General features: G+C 44.3%; 1 protein-coding gene across 3 annotated transcripts in view; it reads left to right on the top strand.

Moving 5' to 3' along the window:
* GKN2 (gastrokine 2) overlaps window positions 1-18,457 on the top strand; it is a 64,190-nt gene extending 45,733 nt beyond the window's left edge. For 2 of the 3 annotated variants that reach the window (XM_075910759.1, XM_075910758.1), the window contains exons 2-6: window positions 12,922-12,975; window positions 15,775-15,906; window positions 16,325-16,435; window positions 17,157-17,310; window positions 18,144-18,457. In XM_075910759.1, coding sequence (XP_075766874.1) covers window positions 12,922-12,975; window positions 15,775-15,906; window positions 16,325-16,435; window positions 17,157-17,310; window positions 18,144-18,226 — 534 coding nt within the window. In that variant the 3' untranslated portion in view covers window positions 18,227-18,457. Of the gene's footprint in view, window positions 1-11,225; window positions 11,599-12,921; window positions 12,976-15,774; window positions 15,907-16,324; window positions 16,436-17,156; window positions 17,311-18,143 lie in introns of those variants that run through there. The other variant, XM_006119110.4, reaches the window with a different exon arrangement.
* Window positions 18,458-20,869: the final 2,412 nt, after the last annotated feature.

Here is a 20,869-nt window from a genome sequence, read left to right as displayed (position 1 = left end):
TAAGAAAATAACGTCAGTTACTCCGAAATAATGCTTCTGTGTCGACGTATCCTTATGGAGTGCAGTGAGTATCTAAGGTCAAATGGACCCTGGTAAGAACAGATTCTTGAAATATAAACCTAGAAGGGACCGTTGTGATAAGTTCATATGGCCTCTTATATAACACAGGCAATAGGAATTCCCTGTATTAATTCCTGCTTGATCTAGAGATCTTGCCCTGAGGCCCAACAGGTCTGTTGGTCCTACTGGTTGCTCCAATTAAAAAATTGCACCTTATTTCTAGCCTAAAACTGTTCAACTTCAACTTCCAGCCATTGGATCATGTTCAACCATTGTTAGCTAGATTGTAAAGCCCTCTATTATCGAATTTATGGTCCGCATGTAGATATTCAGAGACTGTGATCAAATCAGTCCCTTAAACTTCTCTATGATGAGCTATACAAATTGAGTTCCTTGAGTCTTTTGCTATAAGGTGTGTCTTTCAATCTTCTGAACATTCTTATAGCTCTTCTCTTAATCCACTCGTTTCTCAGAATTTGTGAATGTCCAAAACTGGACAGAGTATTCTAGCAATAGTCACACCAGTGCCAAATAGAGAGGGAATAAATATTCTTACTCACCTTTGGTCCGTCATGGGAAAGGGACCCTACCTCTTAAAGAAAAATGGGAGCACAAAGCGTTATGACCCCATATTTCCAAATCAAAATATTTGTGATTTAGATTTGTAGCTAAAAGTAAAAGTTGCCGGAGGGAGGAGGGGAGACAAAAATAACCCTTACCATTTCCCCCTCAGCTCTTTTATTCAGCCCCACACTGTCCCTGACAAGGCCAGAGAGAACATGGCTATAAAACTCATGCAATCCTCAGCTGGCAGATAGCATGATAGGTACCAAAATATTTTAGGACAGTGAGCTAACCCCAGCATCAGGGATTCACAACCTGATCCTTTGGGCCCCCTTTCTCCCACTGTGCTGCACTCCAGTTCCTCCAGTGACTGTGTCCCCAAGTACTGACTGAGAAATACATTTTGTCAGCTACACGTTATTTGCTTGAAGTGGAAGGGAAAGTTCAGTGGAGGCATAGTATCTGAATGCAAAGGTCATGTGTTGTTAGTTTTTCAGGTGGTGGCATACAGCTCTTATCTCTTTTGGGTGAAACCAACATTTATCAGGAACATATCAAGAAATGTACTACAGGCCACTGAATCAGGAAGATGAGGCTTTCTTCGGACAACTGAGAGAAGCTTCCAGATTGCAGGCCCTGGTTCACCCTGATATCTGTTGGGAAACCAATATGGCAGTACACAGGCAATCCAGGAAGTTTTTGGAGAATGTTGGGGATAACTTCTTGACACAGGTGCTGAAGGATCCGACCAGGGGCTGTGCGCACCTTGACCTTCTGCCCACAAACAGGGAGGAACTAATAGGGGAAGTAGAGGTGGGTGACAACCTGGGAAGCAGTGATCATGAGATGGTAGATTTCAGGATCCTGACCAAAGAAAGAAAAGAGAGTAGTAAAATAAACACCTTGGACTTCAGAAAAGCAGATTTTGACTCCCTCAGAGATCTGATGAGTAGAATCCCCTGGCATGCTAACATGAAGGGGAAAGGAGTCCAGGACAGCTGGCAGTAGTTTAACGAAGCCTTATTGAAGGCACAGAAAGATACCATCCCGATGCGTAGCAAGAGAGACAAACATGGTAGGAGACCGAATTGGCTTACGGGGGATATCCTTGGTGAACTTAAGCACAAAAAGGAAGCTTACAAAAAGTGGAAACTTGGACAAATTATCAAGGAGGGGTTTAAATGTATAGCTCAAGAATGCCGGGGGGTTATCAGGAAGGCGAAAGCGCAATTGGAATTGCGACTGGCAAAGGATGTGAAGGATAACAAGAAAGGTTTCTACAGGCATGTTAACAAGAAGAAGGTGATCAGAGAGGGTGTGGAGCCCCTACTGGATGAGAGTCGTGCCCTAGTGACAGATGATGTGGGGAAAGCTGAAGTACTCAATGCTTTCTTTGCCTCTGTATTCACGGACAAGGTCGGCTCCCGGACTAATGCGCTAAGTGACACAAGAAGGGATGAAGATGGACAGCCCGTGGTGGGTGAAGAACAGGTTAGGAACTATTTAGAAAAGCTAAACATACACAAAACCATGGGTCCAGACTTAATGCATCCGAGGGTACTGAGGGAGTTGGTAAATGTCATTGAGGAGCCTTTGGCCATTGTCTTTGAAAAGTCGTGGAGATCGGGAGAGATCCCGGATGATTGGAAAAAGGCAAATGTAGTGCCCATCTTCAAAAAAGGGAAGAAGCACGATCCAGGGAACTATAGGCTTACCTCGGTTCCTGGAAAAATCATGGAAGGGATCCTTAAGGAATCCATTCTGAGGCAGTTGGAAGAGAGGAAAGTGATTAGGAATAGTCAGCATGGATTCACAAAGGGCAAGTCATGCCTGACCAATCTGATTAGCTTCTATGATGAGGTAACTGGCTCGGTGGACATGGGAAAGTCAGTGGATGTGATAGACCTTGACTTTAGCAAGGCTTTTGATACGGTCTCCCACAATATTCTTGCCAGCAAGTTAAGGGAATATGGACTGGATAAATAGACGGTAAGTTGGATAGAAAGCTGGCTAGAAAGCCAGGCCCAGCGGGCACTGATCAATGGCTCTTTGTCAGGATGGAGGTCGGTTTCTAGCGGAGTGCCCCAAGGTTCGGTTCTAGGACCGGTTTTGTTCAATATCTTTATTAATGACCTGGATGAGGGGATGGATTGTGCCCTCGGCAAGTTTGCAGATGACGCTAAGCTAGGGGGAGAGGTAGATACGCTTGAGGGCAGAGATAGGGTCCAGAGTGACTTAGACAAATTGGAGGATTGGGCCACAAGAAATCTGATGAGGTTCAACAAGGACAAGTGTAGAGTCCTGCACTTGGGACGGAAGAATCCCAAGCATTGTTACAGGCTGGGGACCAACCAGCTAAGTAGTAGTTCTGCAGAAAAAGACCTGGGGGTTACAGTGGATGAAAAGCTGGATATGAGTCAACACCATGCCCTTTTAGCCAAGAATGCTAATGGCATATTAGGTTGCATTAAGAGGAGCATTGCCAGCAGATCCAGAGATGTCATTAGTCCCCTTTATCTGGCTCCGCTGAGGCCACATCTGGAGTATTGTGTCCAGTTCTGGGGCCCCCAGTACAAAAAGGATGTGGATGCATTGGAGAGGGTCTAGCGGAGGGCAACCAAAATGATTAGGGGGCTGGAGCATATGACCTATGAGGAGAGGCTGAGGGAGTTAGGTCTGGTTAGTCTGCAGAAGCGAAGAGTGAGGTGGGATTTGATAATAGCCTTCAACTTCCTGAAGGCAGGTTCCAAAGAGGATGGAGAGAGGCTGTTCTCAGTAGTGACAGATGGCAGAACAAGGAGCAATGGTCTCAAGCTGAGGCGGGAGAGGTCCAGGTTGGATATTAGAAAAAACTATTTCACTAGTGAAGCACTGGAATGGATTCCCTAGGGAAGTAGTGGAGTCTATATCCCTAGAGGTGTTTAAGTCTCGGCTTGACAAAGCCCTTGCTGGGATGATTTACCTGGGATTGGTCCTGCCTAGAGCAGAGGGCTGGACTTGATGACCTTCTGAGGTCTTTTCCAGCTCTATGATTCTATGATTCATTCACAAGGGGCAATTTCTAAACATTTTGTTCATTTGAGTTTTTTTAACCTGGTATTTCATGTATTATTAGTCTGCTTCTGCAGGGTTGAAATGAAAGAAATTTGACAATTAGAAAAAAACCTCTATCTACAATTTTAGAAATTTTTCTTTCCAACGAGACCAACCCCATGACCAAAGCAGGACCAACCCCAACTAAACCCCAACTAAATCATCCTAGCCAGAGATTTGTCAAGCAGGGACTTAAAAACCTCTAGGATGAAGATTCCACCACCTCCCTAGGGAACCCATCCCAGTGCTTCACCAGCCTCCTACTGAAATAGTTTTTTCTAATATCCAACCTAGACCTCCACCATTGCAACATGAGACCATTGCTCCTTGTTCTGCCACCTGTTACCACTAAGAACAGCCTCTCTCCTTCCTCTTTGGAACCTCCCTTCAGATAGTTGGGCTGCTATCAAATCCCCCCTCATTCTTCTCTTCTGCAGACTAAATAAGCCCAAATCCCTCAGGGTATGTCTACACTTCCACCCTCTTTTGATAAAGGGATGCAAATGAAGACATTTGAAATTGCAAATGAAGCCGGGATTTAAATATCCCTCACTTCATTTCCATAATCGTGTTATGACATTATTTTGAAATAGCGCTATTTCGAAATAAAACACGCTGTGTAGATGCGTTATTTCAAGAGAAAATCCTTCTCTGAAAATAACCCTTATTCCTCATAAAATGAGGTTTAGCAGTAGCTGTCTACATGCGCCTTTTTGTGCAAAAAAACCCCTCTTGCACAAGAGCCGTTCTGCATTTTTTTCAGGAAGAACAGCTCTTGCACAAGAGGGGGTTTTGCGCAAAAAGGAGCTGTACAGACGACTCCTTTTTTGTGCAAAAGCCTCATGAACAAAAAAGGAGCCTAATTAATTATGCAAATGAGGCATGGCAATATTCCACGCTTTGCTTCATTTGCATATTTCTTGCCCCAAATGGGCACAGTATAGACATAGCATAGGAAATTATTTCGAAATAATAACTCCTGAAATAACTATTTTGAAATAGCATGTCGATATTACAGGGAAGCCTTAAAATTAGTCCAAGGCTTCCTTAATGTGGATGTGCTACCTCAACTTAGAGCCCTGGGATCCACTGGGAAGTAATTACTTTGAATGACTCTGGGGAGTAATTATTTTGAAATAGCAGCAGTGGAGCATCCGCAGTACAGCTGTTTTGAAATAATGATTTCAAAATAAGGGTTATTCCTCGTGGAAAGCAGGAATTATTATTTTGAAATAACCAGTCCCTTATTTTGAAATAATGGGCTCAGTAGTATGGATGCTATGCTTGTTATTTTGAAATAAAGGGTGTAGCCCAGGGCTAAGAATCCAGTAAGCAGTAGAAGTTTTGGTAATGCTATTAGACACTATTGACCTCCTGTGGTTTGGCAAATTCTCTGGTGCAGTAATGGTCAGATCCAGGGGTCCTGGACTAGAGATGAGCAAAAGTTCAGGTTTGCTAAGTGATACTCAGTTTTGCCATCTTTAGTTTATGCTGCTTTCATGTTACACAAGGATTAACATTATAGGAAGCACTGCACATGGACTGGAAGCAATTTTATGGTCTTCGGTGTTTAATCATTTACCTAGCTTTAGTGAACATAGCAAGTAGACAATTAAAAGAGGTTTACATTCTCACTGAAAATCTCCCATTGGTGCTTTCGGGATGCACTGTGCATAGAATAAATGGGGACTATATTCCCCCCAAGTAGCAAGTTATTTGTGCTAGGAGGAATATGCAGAATGAAATGAATTATGGTGCACAGATAGGGTACGTCTACACTACAACGTTAATTCAAACTAAAGGATGTTAGTTCGAATTAACTTTCATAGGCGCTACACTAGCGCTCCACTAGTTCGAACTTAATTCGAACTAGCGGAGCGCTTAGTTCGAACTAGGAAAACCTCATTGTACGAGGATTAAGCCTAGTTCGAACTAGCTAGTTCGAATTAAGGGCTGTGTAGCCCCTTAATTCGAACTAGTGGGAGGCTAGCCCTCCCCAGCTTTCCCTGGTGGCAACTCTGGCCAACACCAGGGAAACTCTTCTGCCCCCCTCCCGGCACCGGACCCCTTAAAGGGGCACGGGCTGGCTACGGTGCCCATGCCAGGTGCAAGCCTGCCAGCACCCAGCCAGCAGACCCTGCACCTGGCACGGATCGAGCCACCCACCCGATGCACCCCAGCCCTCCTCCTCTTCCCGGGACCAGGCTGGCGGCTCCCGGGAGCTTGCCCGGGACCGCAAGAGGCGGGCACCCGCCTGGGCTAGTGCAGACATCGTGGACCTCGCCCACGATCTCCGCACTAGGCACAGGAAAGTGGCCGGCTAGGGCAGGACAGCTGCCAGCCTGGCCACCCAGGAGCAGGTGTGCAAGAGAATCAAGGGGGTCCACTGAGACCCCCGACCCTGAGCCCAGGGCTTACAATGGCCGTCCTGGGTCAGACCAAAGGTCCATCTAGCCCAGTAGCCTGTCTGCCGACAGCGGCCAACCCTAGGGACCCTGGAGGGGATGGACCGAAGACAGTGACCAAGCCATTTGTCTCGTGCCATCCCTCTACAGCCTTCCACAAACCTTGGCCAGGGAAACCATTCCTACCCCCTGGCTAATAGCACTCCATGGACCCAACCTCCATGACTTGATCTCACTTCCCTTTAAACTCTGTTCTAGTTGTAGCCTTCACAGCCTCCTGCAGCAAGGAGTTCCACAGGTTGACTCTTTGCTTTGTGAAGAACAACTTTCTGTTACTAGTTTGAAGCCTGCTACCCATTCCTTTCCTTTGGTGTCCTCTAGTCCTTCTTTATGGGAACTAATGAAGAACTTTTCTGTATGCACCCTCTCCACCCAACTCCTGCTTTTAGAGACCTCTATCCTGTCCCCCTCCGTCTCCTCTTTTCTAAGCTGAAAAGTCCCAGTCTCTTTAGCCTCTCTTCATATGGGACCTGTTCCCAACCCCTGATCCTTTTAGTTGCCCTCCCCTCTCCCAGCCTCTCTCTTCCCCTCTCCCACCTCCTTTTCCCAGTCTCCCCCAGTTTTGTTCAATAAAGACAGATTCCATTTTGGAAGACACGTTATCTTTATTTTGTACATCAAGAAGAGGGGCTAGGGAAGGGTAAGTGGAAGGAGGTGAGGGAGGAATGGGGCACGAGCCCCCGATGGGGAGGACTGGGCTGGCTCTGTGGGCTTCTGGGGGTGGAAGCTCTCCTGCAGCCCCCCAATTGCCTCCTCTCCCCAGATGGCAGCCTGCGGCAAGTGCAGCCGGGCTGATGGCCGAGTGCTGTGATGTGCCCAGTGTGGGTACTCTGGGCACTCCAAGCCAGGACTGGTTTGCAAGCAGGGCACCCCTGAGAACTGTCTGTCCGGGGTGGGGGTCAGGACCCTTTAAGCACAGCGCTCGGCTAGCCTGAGACAGCATCTCCACGCTCTTAGTCCTCCTCTGATGCCCTGCCGGCACTACTTCCGGCCATCCTTAAGCCCGGTTCAGGGTCCACTTAATGTGGACATGCTAGTTCGAATTAGCAAAACGCTAATTCAAACTAGTTTTTTAGTCTGGATGCGTTAGTTTGAATTAGCTTAGTTCGAATTAACTAATTCAAACTAAGTTAGTTCGAATTAACGTTGTAGTGTAGACATACCCATAGTTAGAAACTAGACAGTATGTAGGGGACTGTTGGCCTCTTACTAAAACTCAGTGGGAGTGTTTGGTTAGTTAGCACCCAGTACCTAAAGGAAGGGGAAGTGTCAATGAGAAATCAGGGCCCTGAGACTGAGACAAGGGGAGATGCCAGTGAGCCAGGTCAGCCTGATTGACAGAGTAGGGAGGCCAATGAAGGAGTCAGGAGGCCAGGGGATGTCCCATCCTCTGTGTAAGTTGGATTTGCCAAGGTCATATGGAGTGGGGCAGAGACAAGGTGAGAGCAGGGGCCCAAGCGGAACTGGAAAGCAGAGCCATGCCAGTGAGAGAGAGCCAGAGGCACAGCCCAGAAAGAGAGCCATGCTGAAAAGAGAGCTGCAGCCACAGAGCTTGAGACACGGCCCAGAGAGCAGAGCCTGAGACACGGCCCAGAGAGCAGAGCCTGAGACACGGCCCAGAAAGCAGAGGTATCCCGGAAAATCCAAGGACCACATTTGCGTTTCCGACAAAAAAAATCAGATTTTTTTTTGGAAAAGCAGATGCGTTTTTTTAGCATCCCTGTAAATCTCATTCTATGAGGAAGAAGGGATGTTCCGAGCAGGGGCGGATATAGGGCAGGGTGAACGGGGCGGCCACCCCGGGCCCCGCGCTTCAGAAAGCCCTGCACATGCGCCGTGGCAAAGGGGAGGCCCCGCGGAATTACACTGCCCGGGGCCCCGCAAAACTATCATCTGCCCCTTGTTCCGAAGGAGGGTTTTTTCTAACATTTGGCCCCGTGTAGACAGCCAAACGTCAGAAAAGCCTCTTTCGGAAGAAAAGTGGGAAAAGATATGCAAATTAAGGTTCGAAATTTGCGTATCTTTTTCTGACTTTTCTTTGGAGTGTAGACATAACCACAGCCTAATTATAATTAGTTGGTCAATTTTTTTTTCTGAAATAATTGGAGACACTGCTTTATTTTTCTCTCTCTCTCCCTCATGCAGCTCTGTAAATGAGTAAAGTCCAAAACTCTCACCCTTTTCTTCCCCCACACCCACCCAAACACACACACAGCTCCACCCTTTGTACTAATATGGTATTAGCAATGGCAGAACTGTGTGTTTACATATGGAGTTTTCTTCCACTGCTAGTGCCCAAAGGCAAAGAAAAGGTAATTATGCTATTTTCACCTGTGCTAGCTGATATGGAATCATTAAAAGATCATAGATGGAACTTACCTGTTTTTACAAAGACATTTTTTCACAATAAGGCCACACTGTAAGGGTGGCACAGAGATCTAGCTGAAATAAAGAACAGTCAGAACTGAGAACCAAGAGACCTGGATTCTATTCTCCACTTTTCCAGTGGTTCACTCTTTGACCTTTGGCAATTCACATGTCCTCTATGTGCTTCAGTTTCTGCATCCATTTATCCAATTTGTGCATTTAATGAATCATCAGTATTGTATTATTATTATTACTTCGGTAATTTTAAGGAGGCTGTTTTGGAGACAGTAGACAAAACTGTGAGGTGCAGTATTCGGGAAATTAAGATGCTCCTCTCCAGTCCCACAAGGTGTAGGGGTTTGGTTCACTCAGTCTCCCACTAAATGCCCACTTCCAGTTTACCCAGCTACATCTGGACAAATTGGAGAAATGGTCTGAGGTAAATAGGATGAAGTTTAATAAAGTCAAATGCAAAGTGCTCCACTTAGGAAGGAACAATCAGTTTCATACATACAGAATGGGAAGCGACGGTCTGGGAAGGAATACGGCAGAAAGGGATCTAGGGGTTATAGAGGACCACAAATTGAATATGAGTCAGCAGTGTGATGCTGCTGCAAAGAAAGCAAACATGATTCTGGGATGCATTAACAGGTGTGTTGTGAGCAAGACATGAGAAGTCATTCTTCCGCTCTCCTCTGAGCTGGTTAGGCCTCAATTGGAGTATTGTGTTCAGTTCTGGGCACCGCATTTCAAGAAAGATGTGGAGAAATTGGAGAGGGTCCAGAGAAGAGCAACGAGAATGATCAAAGGTCTAGAGAACATGACCTATGAGGGAAGGCTGAAGGAATTGGATTTGTATAGTTTAGAAAAGAGAAGATTGAGGGAGGACATGATAGCCGTTTTCAGGTATCTAAAAGGGCGTCATAAGGAGGAAGGAGAAAACTTGTTCATCTTGGCCTCTGAGGATAGAACAAGAAGCAATGGGCTTAAACTGCAGCAAGGGAGGTTTAGGTTGGACATTAGGAAAAAGTTCCTAACTGTCAGGGTAGTTAAACACTGGAATAAATTGCCCAGGGAGGTTGTGGAATCTCCATCTGTGGATATTTAAGAGCAGGTTAGATAAATGTCTATCAGGGATGGTCTAGACAGTATTTGGTCCTGCCATGAGGGCAGGGGACTGGACTTGATGACCTCTCGAGGTCCCTTCCAGTCCTAGTATTCTATGATTCTATAATTGATAAATAGGCGGGATAAGGGATGCCCTAAAGTTAAGGTGGTGGGGTGGCTTGTGGCATGGCCTAGGGGATAGGGCAGGGTGTTGGGTTCAAGCCCTGCCCCCCCCCCCCCCCCCGGGAGCAATGGGACTGGACAGGACACAGCCAGCACTGAGGCTGCCCCGTGGAAGGCAGGATAAGGGTGCTGGCCACATAATCCCCTTGGCTATGTCTACACTCGCGGCTTCTGGTGCCAGAAATATGCAAATGCGGCTAAGCGTGGAATATTGCTGAGCCTCATTTGCATACCTAATGAGCCACCATTTTTGTAGAAGAGGCTCTTGCGCCAGAAGGAGCTGTCTACACTGCCCCTTCTTGCGCAAGAAAAACCCTCTTGTGCAATGCTGTTACGCCAATTACTTTTCAGGAAGAACGGCATTGCGCAAGAGGGGTTTTGTTGCACAACAAGGGGCAGTGTAGTCAGCTCCTTCTGGCGCAAGAGCCTCTTCTGCAAAAATGGTGGCTCATTAGGTATGCAAATGAGGCTCTGCGATAGTCCATGCTTAGCCTCATTTGCATATCTCTGGTGCAAGAAGCCGCAAGTGTACTGTTTGCTATAAAACTAATATGAATTAACCATGCCAGTCTGAGGAGCCAGTGGCTTGGGGGAACCTTGACTTTGACCTATAATTGGTATTTAGCCAGTGCTTGTGGGTTGCCATTCTATGGATACTAACAGACTTGCCCAGCATTGCCTGGGTCATTCAGGGCAAAGGGCTGGTGTGTGGGAGAGGCTGGGGGTGGAGGATACAAGAGTGAGGGTTGTGATTGATGAGGAGAGGATCAGGGTAGGGGGTCCCATCTGGGTCTTTTCTCTCCCTCTAACCTCCCCCTGACACCAGGGGCCTCTTCTCTTCCCCCAACTAGCTCCCTCTTCATCAGCTGCCAGGGGCATTTTCTTTCCCCCTGCCCCAGGGCTCTTACTTACTTGGTGTGCTAGCAGACAAGATGGCAGAGCCCTAGGCCTGCTGGCCGCTCCCTTGCTGATGCAGCTGCCCACAGTAGACACTCTGCAGGAAGCTCTCCCTTGGGCTCACTGCCCACAGTGGCCAATCTCAGTATTAAATCCCTCCAAACAACAGCCCCTCCCTTTGCATGTTATGGAAAACAGTCCCTTTTCTGGGGCTTCTGGTTCTCCTGGCACAATCAAACCCCGACCTTGCTTTAAGTTAGGAGAAGAGGAAGCTGCATCCCAAATTTGGTGACCCTAGCTCTCACAGTGTAGTAGGAGTTTTTGCAGACACACACACACAGACAGATACTCTAATATGTGTGTGTGTCTTATATAAATATATATAATAACTGTCCAGGTTCACTATTAAGCTATGTGGATGTCTGCGGATGGAGATACAGACAGGAAAATGTAAAAAGTAGGAAAGAGCAGTAGAGTCATTCCTTATATTCACGTCTGCTAATGAAGAAAACTTTACAAGTTAAACCTTTGTGTATTACAAATGAAAACTAGCATTTGTATACTCTGGAGAGTTAATTAGTAAATAATAGATATTTGCGAAGTGAGCAATTTTAATCTTTTCAGGGTGGACTAAAGCACTTACATCCTATCAGAATCAAGTTATCTGTCCAGGCCCAAAATTCAGATAAAGCCGTTTACCATGGTGTGGCATGCAGATACGGGATTGCTCGAGTCACAACGCATATTTCTGTCAACTGTTTCCCACACCTATAGCAAGATATAAAAGTTAGAGGTCTCGGCAGTTTTTTTCCATTTCATCCACAACTTCTTGTTCTTATCTGAAGGAAAAATGAATACAGTTGTGAGTATCTTTGTCTTTTATTGTAATTGTAATTATTTTTAAAGATACTATTTGTACAAAAATCTTAATTCTTTTTTACTAGAAGTGTGTTCAGTAAAGTTAGCATTGATTTGAGAGGACAAGAAGAATAATTATGTTTCATTATTTGGTCCAGCTTTCTTTGCACTACAAAAATCCCCTTGAAACCACTAGGAATCATGCATTGGAAAAGGATATAGGATTGAGCCCAAACTTAAGCATGTTTTCACTGCAAATTTTTGATATTTTTTTAGAGGAATCAAGAAATACTTTGGCAGCAATTATTGTAATTTCTGACTAACAAGAAAAATGTAACTTCTCCAAAGAAAAAGTATTGCCTGTTACTTTCTGAATGGAATAATTAAGATAACTGAAATTACAAAAAATTTTACACAGGCAAAAGTGTGAGAAATGTTTCAAATTACTAAAAATATTTAGCAAACTTCATTTTTTAAAGTTAGATTTTGGACTGGACTTTGTAATATTTTATCCAGTAAACGTAGGCCTCAACCAAGTATGGGAATCTAGGAAATGCCATATTACATCTGATCTGTGGTCATTGTTTGTACCATGTCTCTGACAGTTATTGACACCAGATTCATCAGAGGCAAGTGCAAGAAATTGTGCAGTGGACAATTAGGGAATCATCAACAACCAGATATAAACATCTCAAATTTTGTGGGGGATCAACATGCTTCTAGTTCCAATGGAAAGGGGAAGGGATTTTTAGTCTAACCACCTAAAAATTGTCCTTGTTTTTGTTAATGGACATTTAATGTCAATGACTAAGACTTTGGAGGAAGAATGTGTTTGTTAAATACCTCATTCTCTTCAGCTGAGGTATGAGAGCTAAGTTGGAGCACCAACAGGCCCTCCAATCAAATTATGGCAGAGTAGGTTTGGGATTCTAAAATTTCTATGGCAAAAACACAAGTATCAAATATATCAGAAAGATGACAGCCAGCTAGCTTTATCTTTATATACAGTAATACAGAAGTAAACAAATCTTAAGCAAGAATTGTTTTAAATTCCTTCTTCTGTTCCCTTTAAGATTAAGTCATCTTTATAAAATTTCACAGTGATTCAAGCGAAACTTATCCAAGAGAAACTTACAATTGGCAAATGTAATCATTTTCAGATAATCTGCATACAATGCAAAATAGATAAATGTTCAAGTCTCAAGAATGAAACAGCTTCCCTCGAGTCATTAATCCTGCAGGCTGAGTTTTGGCCTGAATGCAGTCCATGTGTCTCGATGGTTTTTAGTGTTTCTATTGCATCTGAAAGCTATTATTTCTTTTTCAGGCTATAGTAATTGCTGTGCTGGGAGTCTTCTGGACTCAAGCTTCTTCATATGAAGTAAGTAGACTGCCAGAGCTTTGTATTGTCCAGTGTTCATTTGCAATGCATTAGGTCCCTAGAGAAGTGGTATAACCTGGAAGAAAAGCACTGAAAAAGTTAAGAAAATGTTTATCGCTGAGCACGAAGGAAATGTATTCTTCGCCAAACCAGAAAATCCTATAAATTAAGGAGCCAGTGCTGCAGTCATTGCTCCGAAAAAGCTCCTACTGACACTTGCCTAAGTAAGGACCATTAGAAAAGGCCCCAAAGAAGGAGCAGATCTGTGAAGTCACCTCCTTCCATCCCATCAAATCAGTTCAGGGTTATTCCTCACACAGTTATCTGCGAGTCCACTGCTTCCTAGGCAAGCACAATCCCCCAGAACAGAGGTCTCAAACTCCCAGTCCATGGGCTAGTCCCTGCCAGAAAGATTGCACAATCTGGCCCAGCTGGCTGGGAAAGGCTTCGTTCTGGCCTGCAAGCTCTGCCCTTCCCCCATGCTACCCCATTCCCCGACCAAGCATATAAGAACATAAAAACATGAGAACATAAGAATGGCCATACGGGGTCAGACCAAACGTCCATCTAGCCCAGAATCCTGTCTGCCGACAGTGGCCAGTGCCACATGCCCCAAAGGGGATGGACCAAAGACAATGATCAAGTGATTTGTCTCCTGCCATCCATATCCAGCCTTTGACAAATAGAGGCCAAGGACATCACTCCTTACCACCTGGTTAATAGCTTTTTATGGACCTAAACTCCATAAATTTATCTAGCTCTTTTGTAAACTCTGTTATAGTCCTAGCCTTCACAGTCTCCTCTGGCAAGGAGTTCCACAGGTTGACTATGCGCTGTGTAAAGAAGAACTTTCTTTTATTAGTTTTAAACCTACTAGCCATTAATTTCATTTGGTGTCCTCTAGTTCTTATATTATTGGAACAAGTAAATAACTTTTCTTTATTCACCCTCTCCACACCACTCATGATTTTATATACTTCTATCATATCCCCCCTTTGTCTCCTCTTTTCTAAGCTGAAAAGTCCTAGTCTCTTTAATCTCTCCTCATATGGGACTGGTTCCAAACTCCTAATCATTTTAGTTGCCCTTTTCTGAACCTTTTATAATGCCAGCATATCTTTTTTGAGATGAGTAGACCACATCTGTACGCAGTATTCAAGATGTGGGCGTACCATGGATTTATATAAGGGCAATAAGATATTCTCTGTCTTATTCTCTATCCCTTTTTAAATGATTCCTAACATCCTATTTGCTTTTTTGACTGCCACTGCACACTGCATGGACATCTTCAGAGAACTATCCACAATGACTTCAAGATCTCTTTCCTGATTAGTTGTAGCTAAATTAGCCCCCATCATATTATATGTATAGTTGGGGTTATTTTTTCCAATGTGCATTACTTTACATTTATCCACATTAAATTTCATTTGCCATTTTGTTGCCCAATCACTTAGTTTTGTGAGATCTTTTTGAAGTTCTCCTCAGTCTGCTTTGATCTTAACTACCTTGAGCAGTTTAGTATCGTCTGCAAACTTTGCCACCTCACTATTTACCCCTTTCTCCAGATCATTTATGAATAAGTTGAATAGGAATGGTCCTAGGACTGACCTTTAGAGAGCACCACTAGTTACCCCTCTCCAATCTGAAAATTTACCATTTATTCCTACCCTTTGTTTCTTGTCTTTTAACCGGTTCTCAGTCCATGAAAGGATCTTCCCTCTTCTCCCATGACAATTTAATTTACACAACAGCCTTTGGTGAGGGAACTTGTCAAAGGCTTTCTGGAAATCTAAGTATACTATATCTACTGGATCCCCCTTGTCCACATGTTTGTTGACCCCTTCAAAGAACTCTAAGGGTATGTCTACACTAGCTCCCTAGATCGAAGTAGGGTGGCTAATGTAGGCATTCGAACTTGCAAATGAAGCCCAGGATTTAAATATCCCGGGCTTCATTTGCATGTTCCCGGGCGGGCGCCATTTTTAAATCCCCTTAGTTCGAACTGACTGCCCGCGGCTACACACGGCAGTCAGAAGTTAATCCGAACTAAGTCCTTAGTTTGGATTAACTGTTAAACCTCATTGCAGGAGGAGTAACAGTTAATCCGAACTAAGGACTTAGTTCAGATTAACTTCTGACTGTTGCGTGTAGCCGCGGGCAGTCAGTTCAAACTAAGGGATTTAAAAATGGCGCCCGCCCAGGAACACGCAAATGAAGCCCAGGATATTTAAATCCTGGGCTTCATTTGTAAGTTCGAATGCCTACATTAGCCACCCTAGTTCGAACTAGGGGGCTAGTGTAGACATACCCTAATAGATTAGGAAGACATGATTGCCCTTTACAGAAACTATGTTGATTTTTGCCCAACAAATTATGTTCTTCTATGTGTCTGACAATTTTATTCTTTACTATTGTTTCAACTAATTTGCCTGGTATTGGCGTTAGACTTACCAGTCTGTAATTGCTGGGATCGCCTCTAGAGCCCTTTTTAAATATTGGCGTTACATTAGCTATCTTCCAGTCATTCCACCAAGACCCCACACCTCCCAGCCTGCTCCTGCCCTCTCCCCCCTGGCCAGACACCTACCTCCAGCCTACTCCTGCTCCCTCTCCCTGGCCAGACACCCTGCCCCAGAGAGAGGGCAGTTGGCAAGCCTAGTGAGCAGGGGGCACAGTTCCCTAGTAGTTCTTTAACTTCATTAACCCTGGACTTAACAACAGCGTTTTACCTGTCTTTTATGCACTTCTCAGATGAGTGTAAAAGGTGACTCTATGACATGCTTTGTGTTTTGTACTCAGATCTATAGCCTCCCTGGGAATAACAATGATTACGTCCAACAAACCGTGACTATCAACAGTGAACATAATATTGTCGATATCCATGTGCATGCTGGGATGTGCTCCTCTGACACTATTTTTGACTACAATCGTGTAAGTGAAAACAAGAATCTGTCTTGACTTAAATTATCTCTATGCATTTTTTTCTTTTTAAACAAAGAAATTTAGCTTAATACATCTTTTTCCTCCTCATGAATAACCTTAACAGATGCCTGTTTTAGACACCTATCTCTTTGGTTTGTTCGTATGTCCGTTCTACAGAAATCCATAACGAAGACAGGAAAATATAGAAATTGCCCTTAGAACTGTAGAAGGCTGAAACATGGAGATGTAAATTCTGATCCTAGTTACAGTGGTGTAAATGCAGAGTAACTCCACTGAAGTGCATCAGGTCACTCGGAACTGACACCACTGTATCTGACAGCAGAAACTGGCCCATTGTGCCAAGAGAATTAACAATTGGATGGCAGTAAGTATTTTCAAATTACAAACCTGCTCTTGTGTATCACAGGGATACATTGCAACCAGACTGTTTTCCCGGAGGGCCTGCTTTGTATTAAAAATGGAGAAAGGCTATATCCCAGAGATAGAAGAACTTGGACGTCTTGCGTATGAGAAACAGGTAATTCTCCAGAGTATTATGTACTGTACACAAGCAAATCACATTAGAGAGGTGATGTGATGGAAGTAAAGGGCCGTGCCACGGGAGTACGCACTGTTCTTAGGAGTTTTTCTTTTTAGACTGGTGATAACAAAACAGAGACATGACAAGTTACAATTTCAAGGGAGGCTTATATGAAGGCCAAAAAAAAAGGAGGGCGAGATGTCTTCTTCTTCTTCTTCTTGAGTTAGCTAACGCTGGTTAAAATAGCAGTGAGGACACAGCATCTCAGTTTTTAACTCTGGTTAGCAGCAGGAGTCAAAGCCTATAGCGGGACCTGGGATAGAACTCAAGCTTCTGGCACAGAGTGCAGCTTCCAGGGTACAGAAGAAAATTACAGCTAGAGCATTAAGATCCAACTGATTTCAGTATTCAGCCTCTCAAATAACAGGTGACCAGTAACAAGTTCCTAGCAAAATTACCTGTACAGGCTGGGAGTATAAACAGAGAAAACAAAGAGCAGTTCTGGGGCACCTTAGAGAACTTTAAAAACAAGCAGAAAACAAAGGGAAAGCTGCTCAAGTATAAAACTACATGGCTGTTCTATATTATTATTAATGCTTATTAAGTATTTTAGTAATGCAATTCATTTTGCTGTGTACAGAATTACTCTTTAGTGAACAAGGATGTTACAGAAAAATAAGAAATATTGTAACTGTATTTTATTACTTTCTCCTTTTAGATGATGAAGAAGATATTTTCTGAAAGAAATCTGTGGGTGCAATATGAACCTAGTGATTCTATAATTGCTGAATTCAAGGAGTGGCTTCTCTTTGGTAAACCCATTGAGAAACTCTGCAGAGATGTGCCTATCTACAGGGTTCACAGAGTTGAAGGTGAGTACCAAGAATGAAACTAAAGGGATTGAGTCTTAAAAGAGCTGCTTTTCATAATCCTGTCAATGGCTCTTGTGTGAGCAGTAGTATGTGAGCACCCCACGATCGGTAGGATAGTTTCGTGGGAGATAGGTAAGTGTTATTAATCCCATTTCATCAATGGGTAACTGAGGCAGGGAGAAGCTAAGAGAAGAACACTCAAAAGAAATCAGCATAATTCCTTTTGAGCATTCTATACTAAGTGACTTGCCCAAGGTCACACAGGAAGTTTCTGGCAGAGCAGGGAATTAAACCCAATCTCCCATGTCCAGAGCTAATACACTAATCACTGTATTGTCCCCTCTTTCTTGCCAAATATAAAATGACAGCTTGGGCTCATCTGTGTTAAAGTGACTCTTAATAATGAATTGATTTGCTGGTTTGGTGGCCAGGATCTATCTTGCAAGGTAGACAAAGGCAGCACTTTCTGGGGCCCCTATTGCTGCTCCTACATTACATCGTGCTGCTGGCAAGACTCCCTTGTCCTCCAGTGATCCCTGGATTGTAATGGCTATAGCAGGTCTAACTTATGCCAAAGCACTGGCTTGACACAACTGGCCCAGGACCAGAAATATGGAAAGGCGGCTTAAAGCTGAATTTGCATCCCTCCCTTCCTCCCCCCATTTGAGTTGCACCATAAGAGTCTGGTCTACCTCCTGCACAAATCAACGGGAGTCTCAGATGTGTGTTGGACCGAGCCCTGGCGGGGAGCCAAGTCCCATACTTGTACATTTCTTGCTGGACTTTGGAGAATTGTCACTGACGTTGTGTTTCTCTCCATGTTTCCTGTTTAGGTGCCCTAAGAGCTGGCGGCTGTGCCAAGGCAGGAATCCTCGGCATTTTGGGCATTTCCGTCTGCGGAAATATCAGTATTTAGACATGACTGTGGCAGTGCCATTGCTTGGAATGGGCTTATTATTCCCCACGTGCTTTCATTTGTTGTAAGCCGCAAGGAACATTATTAAATTGGGATCGATTTCATTGTTCCCCATAATCAGCCTCTCCTGATCAGCCTGCAAACTATGATCCACTAATAAAAGAATAAAACATTCCATCTGCCTAGCTTTTCTTTCACAAAACAAGCAGTATACAACTAAATGAATCACCTCCCCTCTTATTTCAGTGCTATTGTGCTTCCCTCCAAAGCAGACTAAAACTGCCCTTGATGCATTCATCCATTCAGTGAGACACACAATGTAGGCTCAGTCTCGCAGGGGGTGTTAGAGACAAAACTCCTCAGTGAAGTTAGCAGCTTGATACTTCAATCACTGTGGCTCCATAAATGTGAAGGCTAGAGAGGCTGAGACAGAAGGGACAGACAGACAGACATGTTCTTAATTCAAATACATTTTGTTTTTCTTCATTTACATCAATGCTCTGGGGTGGGGCTGGGGAGGAGTGGTTCAGTGTGTGGGCTGCTCTGGGGACAGAGGACAACCCCAGACCTCTTCTCACTGCAGCAACTCTGGTGTCTGTTCATGGCTGCTACGGCTGCAATGGACATAGCTGGGGCAGAGGGCGCACACACAGACACACAAATGGGCAAACTCTGAAATATATAGTAGATAGCTGTTGCTTTCTCCACCTCTGCCCCCTATTCGCCCAATGGGGTTATAGCTGTCCAGATCCCCCCTCTGGACCCGTGCTGCTCCCCTGTGGTCATTCTACAGTATAACCGTCCCTTCTACCAGACCCCCTCCCTTTCCATTTTATGAGACACAGTAGAATTCTAGGCACACCCCATTGTCCTGGCACAACCAAACCCTGACCTTGCTTTAAGTTTGGAGATGAGGAAGCTGCCTAGCAAATTTGGTGGCCCTTACCATTTAGGACAGGGGTTTCCAACCTTTTTAACCACAAGATCACTTTTTCAAATTAAGTGCAATGTAAGATCTACCCCCAACCCAAATACCCTTGCCTGGCTTCCTTCCCCCCTTCTCTGGGGCCCTGCCCCTCCTCCACCCCTTCTCCAAGGCCTCACCCTACTTGCTCTGTTGCCCTTCCTCCCCGAATCTCATTCACTTTCACCAGGCTGGGGTAGGGGTACAGGCTCTAGTCTTGGGCATGTGGCAAATGCCCTATCCCCATGGCCAGTGTTTCTCAACTTTTTTTTATAAAATATTCCTTTTTCCAAAAAAAAAAAAAATGATAAGTACCCTCAGTACCTACAGTTTTCACACACAATTTTTTTAACCGTTGCAACACATTTGTTTAAACAACTTAATTGTAGCCAGGTGGGTGAAGAAATATTTGGGTGTAAAAAAGTAAAAAATAATAAAATGCTGTAAAACTTTTTAAAAAAAAACCCAGTTTCCTCCAAATTTCAGTTGAGCTGATATACTCCCCCCAGAATTCTCTTGAGTACCCCCTAAGGGTACTTATACCACTGGTTGAGAAGCACTGCTCTGGGCCACTCCAGGGTCTACCCCCTGTCTTACGAATGCAGGGGGCTGGTCCATCCCTGCAGCGGCCTGTCTAACTGCTCCTATGGCAGCCAAGACTTGAACACATGATCCTGTGCTCTCTAGGGCTATGTCTACACTGGCAGGTTCTTGCGCAAGAACACATCCACACTGCCATGTACGTGATGTGCTTTTGTGCAAGAGTGGTGTGGTCACGTGGCAGAGATTCTTGTGCAAGAGCTATGCTCTTTTCTCACAAGTGCAAGCTCTCTTACATGCTGTACTGTAAATTTTCTCTTGCGTAGGAGTGGTTGGGCAATGTGGATGCTCACGCAAGAGCAGCCATTCTTGTGCAAGAAACTGCCAGTGTAGACATAGCCTAGACGAATGCCCTATCCCCTGAGCCACTCCAGAGCTGAGCCCACCTCCCTACCCTTGGGGGGTTCTGTATCAGCTGTCTGGTTGCTCTTTATATATTATTATTGATCCAGAGAGGAGGTACAGCCTGAGAAAATGTCCCCAGCTGGTTGTGCCAGTGTGCTTCAACACTACTCTGAAAATATTGCTGGCAGGGCAAGAAGGTAATTTGTTCACCACTCACTCCTCAGGTTCTCTGTTGAGGGTGCCACCAGGAGGCACAATTTAATTGGTAGGATTTGTAATGGACACAGCAGTATATTAGAACCTGGCCTGGCATCAGTATTGGGTGGGAATTGATCTTGAAAATTCCAAGATTTTGAAAAATTTTCCTATCCCAAATCAGGACCAAAAAAATAAAAATCTTGGAAAGTAATAGAGATGTAGCCATGTTAGTCTAGTCTAGCTGAAACAAAAAACAAGACTATGTAGCACTTTAAAGACTAATATCTTGTTAGTCTTTAAAGTGCTATATAGTCCTGTTTTTTGTTTCAAAATCTTGAAAATTACCATGAATTGACAAACCAAAAAATACAGTTCAGGTCAATTGAAACATTTTGCGTAGATAAATTCTAAGGCTACGTCTAGACTGGCATGATTTTCCGCAAATGCTTTTAACGGAAAAGTTTTCCGTTAAAAGCATTTGCGGAAAAGAGCATCTAGATTGGCACGGATGCTATTCCGCAAAAGCACTTTTTGCG

Source organism: Pelodiscus sinensis, chromosome 28 (assembly GCF_049634645.1).
Source record: "Pelodiscus sinensis isolate JC-2024 chromosome 28, ASM4963464v1, whole genome shotgun sequence".
Lineage (NCBI taxonomy): Eukaryota > Metazoa > Chordata > Testudines > Trionychidae > Pelodiscus > Pelodiscus sinensis.
The sequence above is the reverse complement of the archived record's forward strand: the minus strand, read 5'-3'. Positions and strand labels throughout refer to the sequence as shown.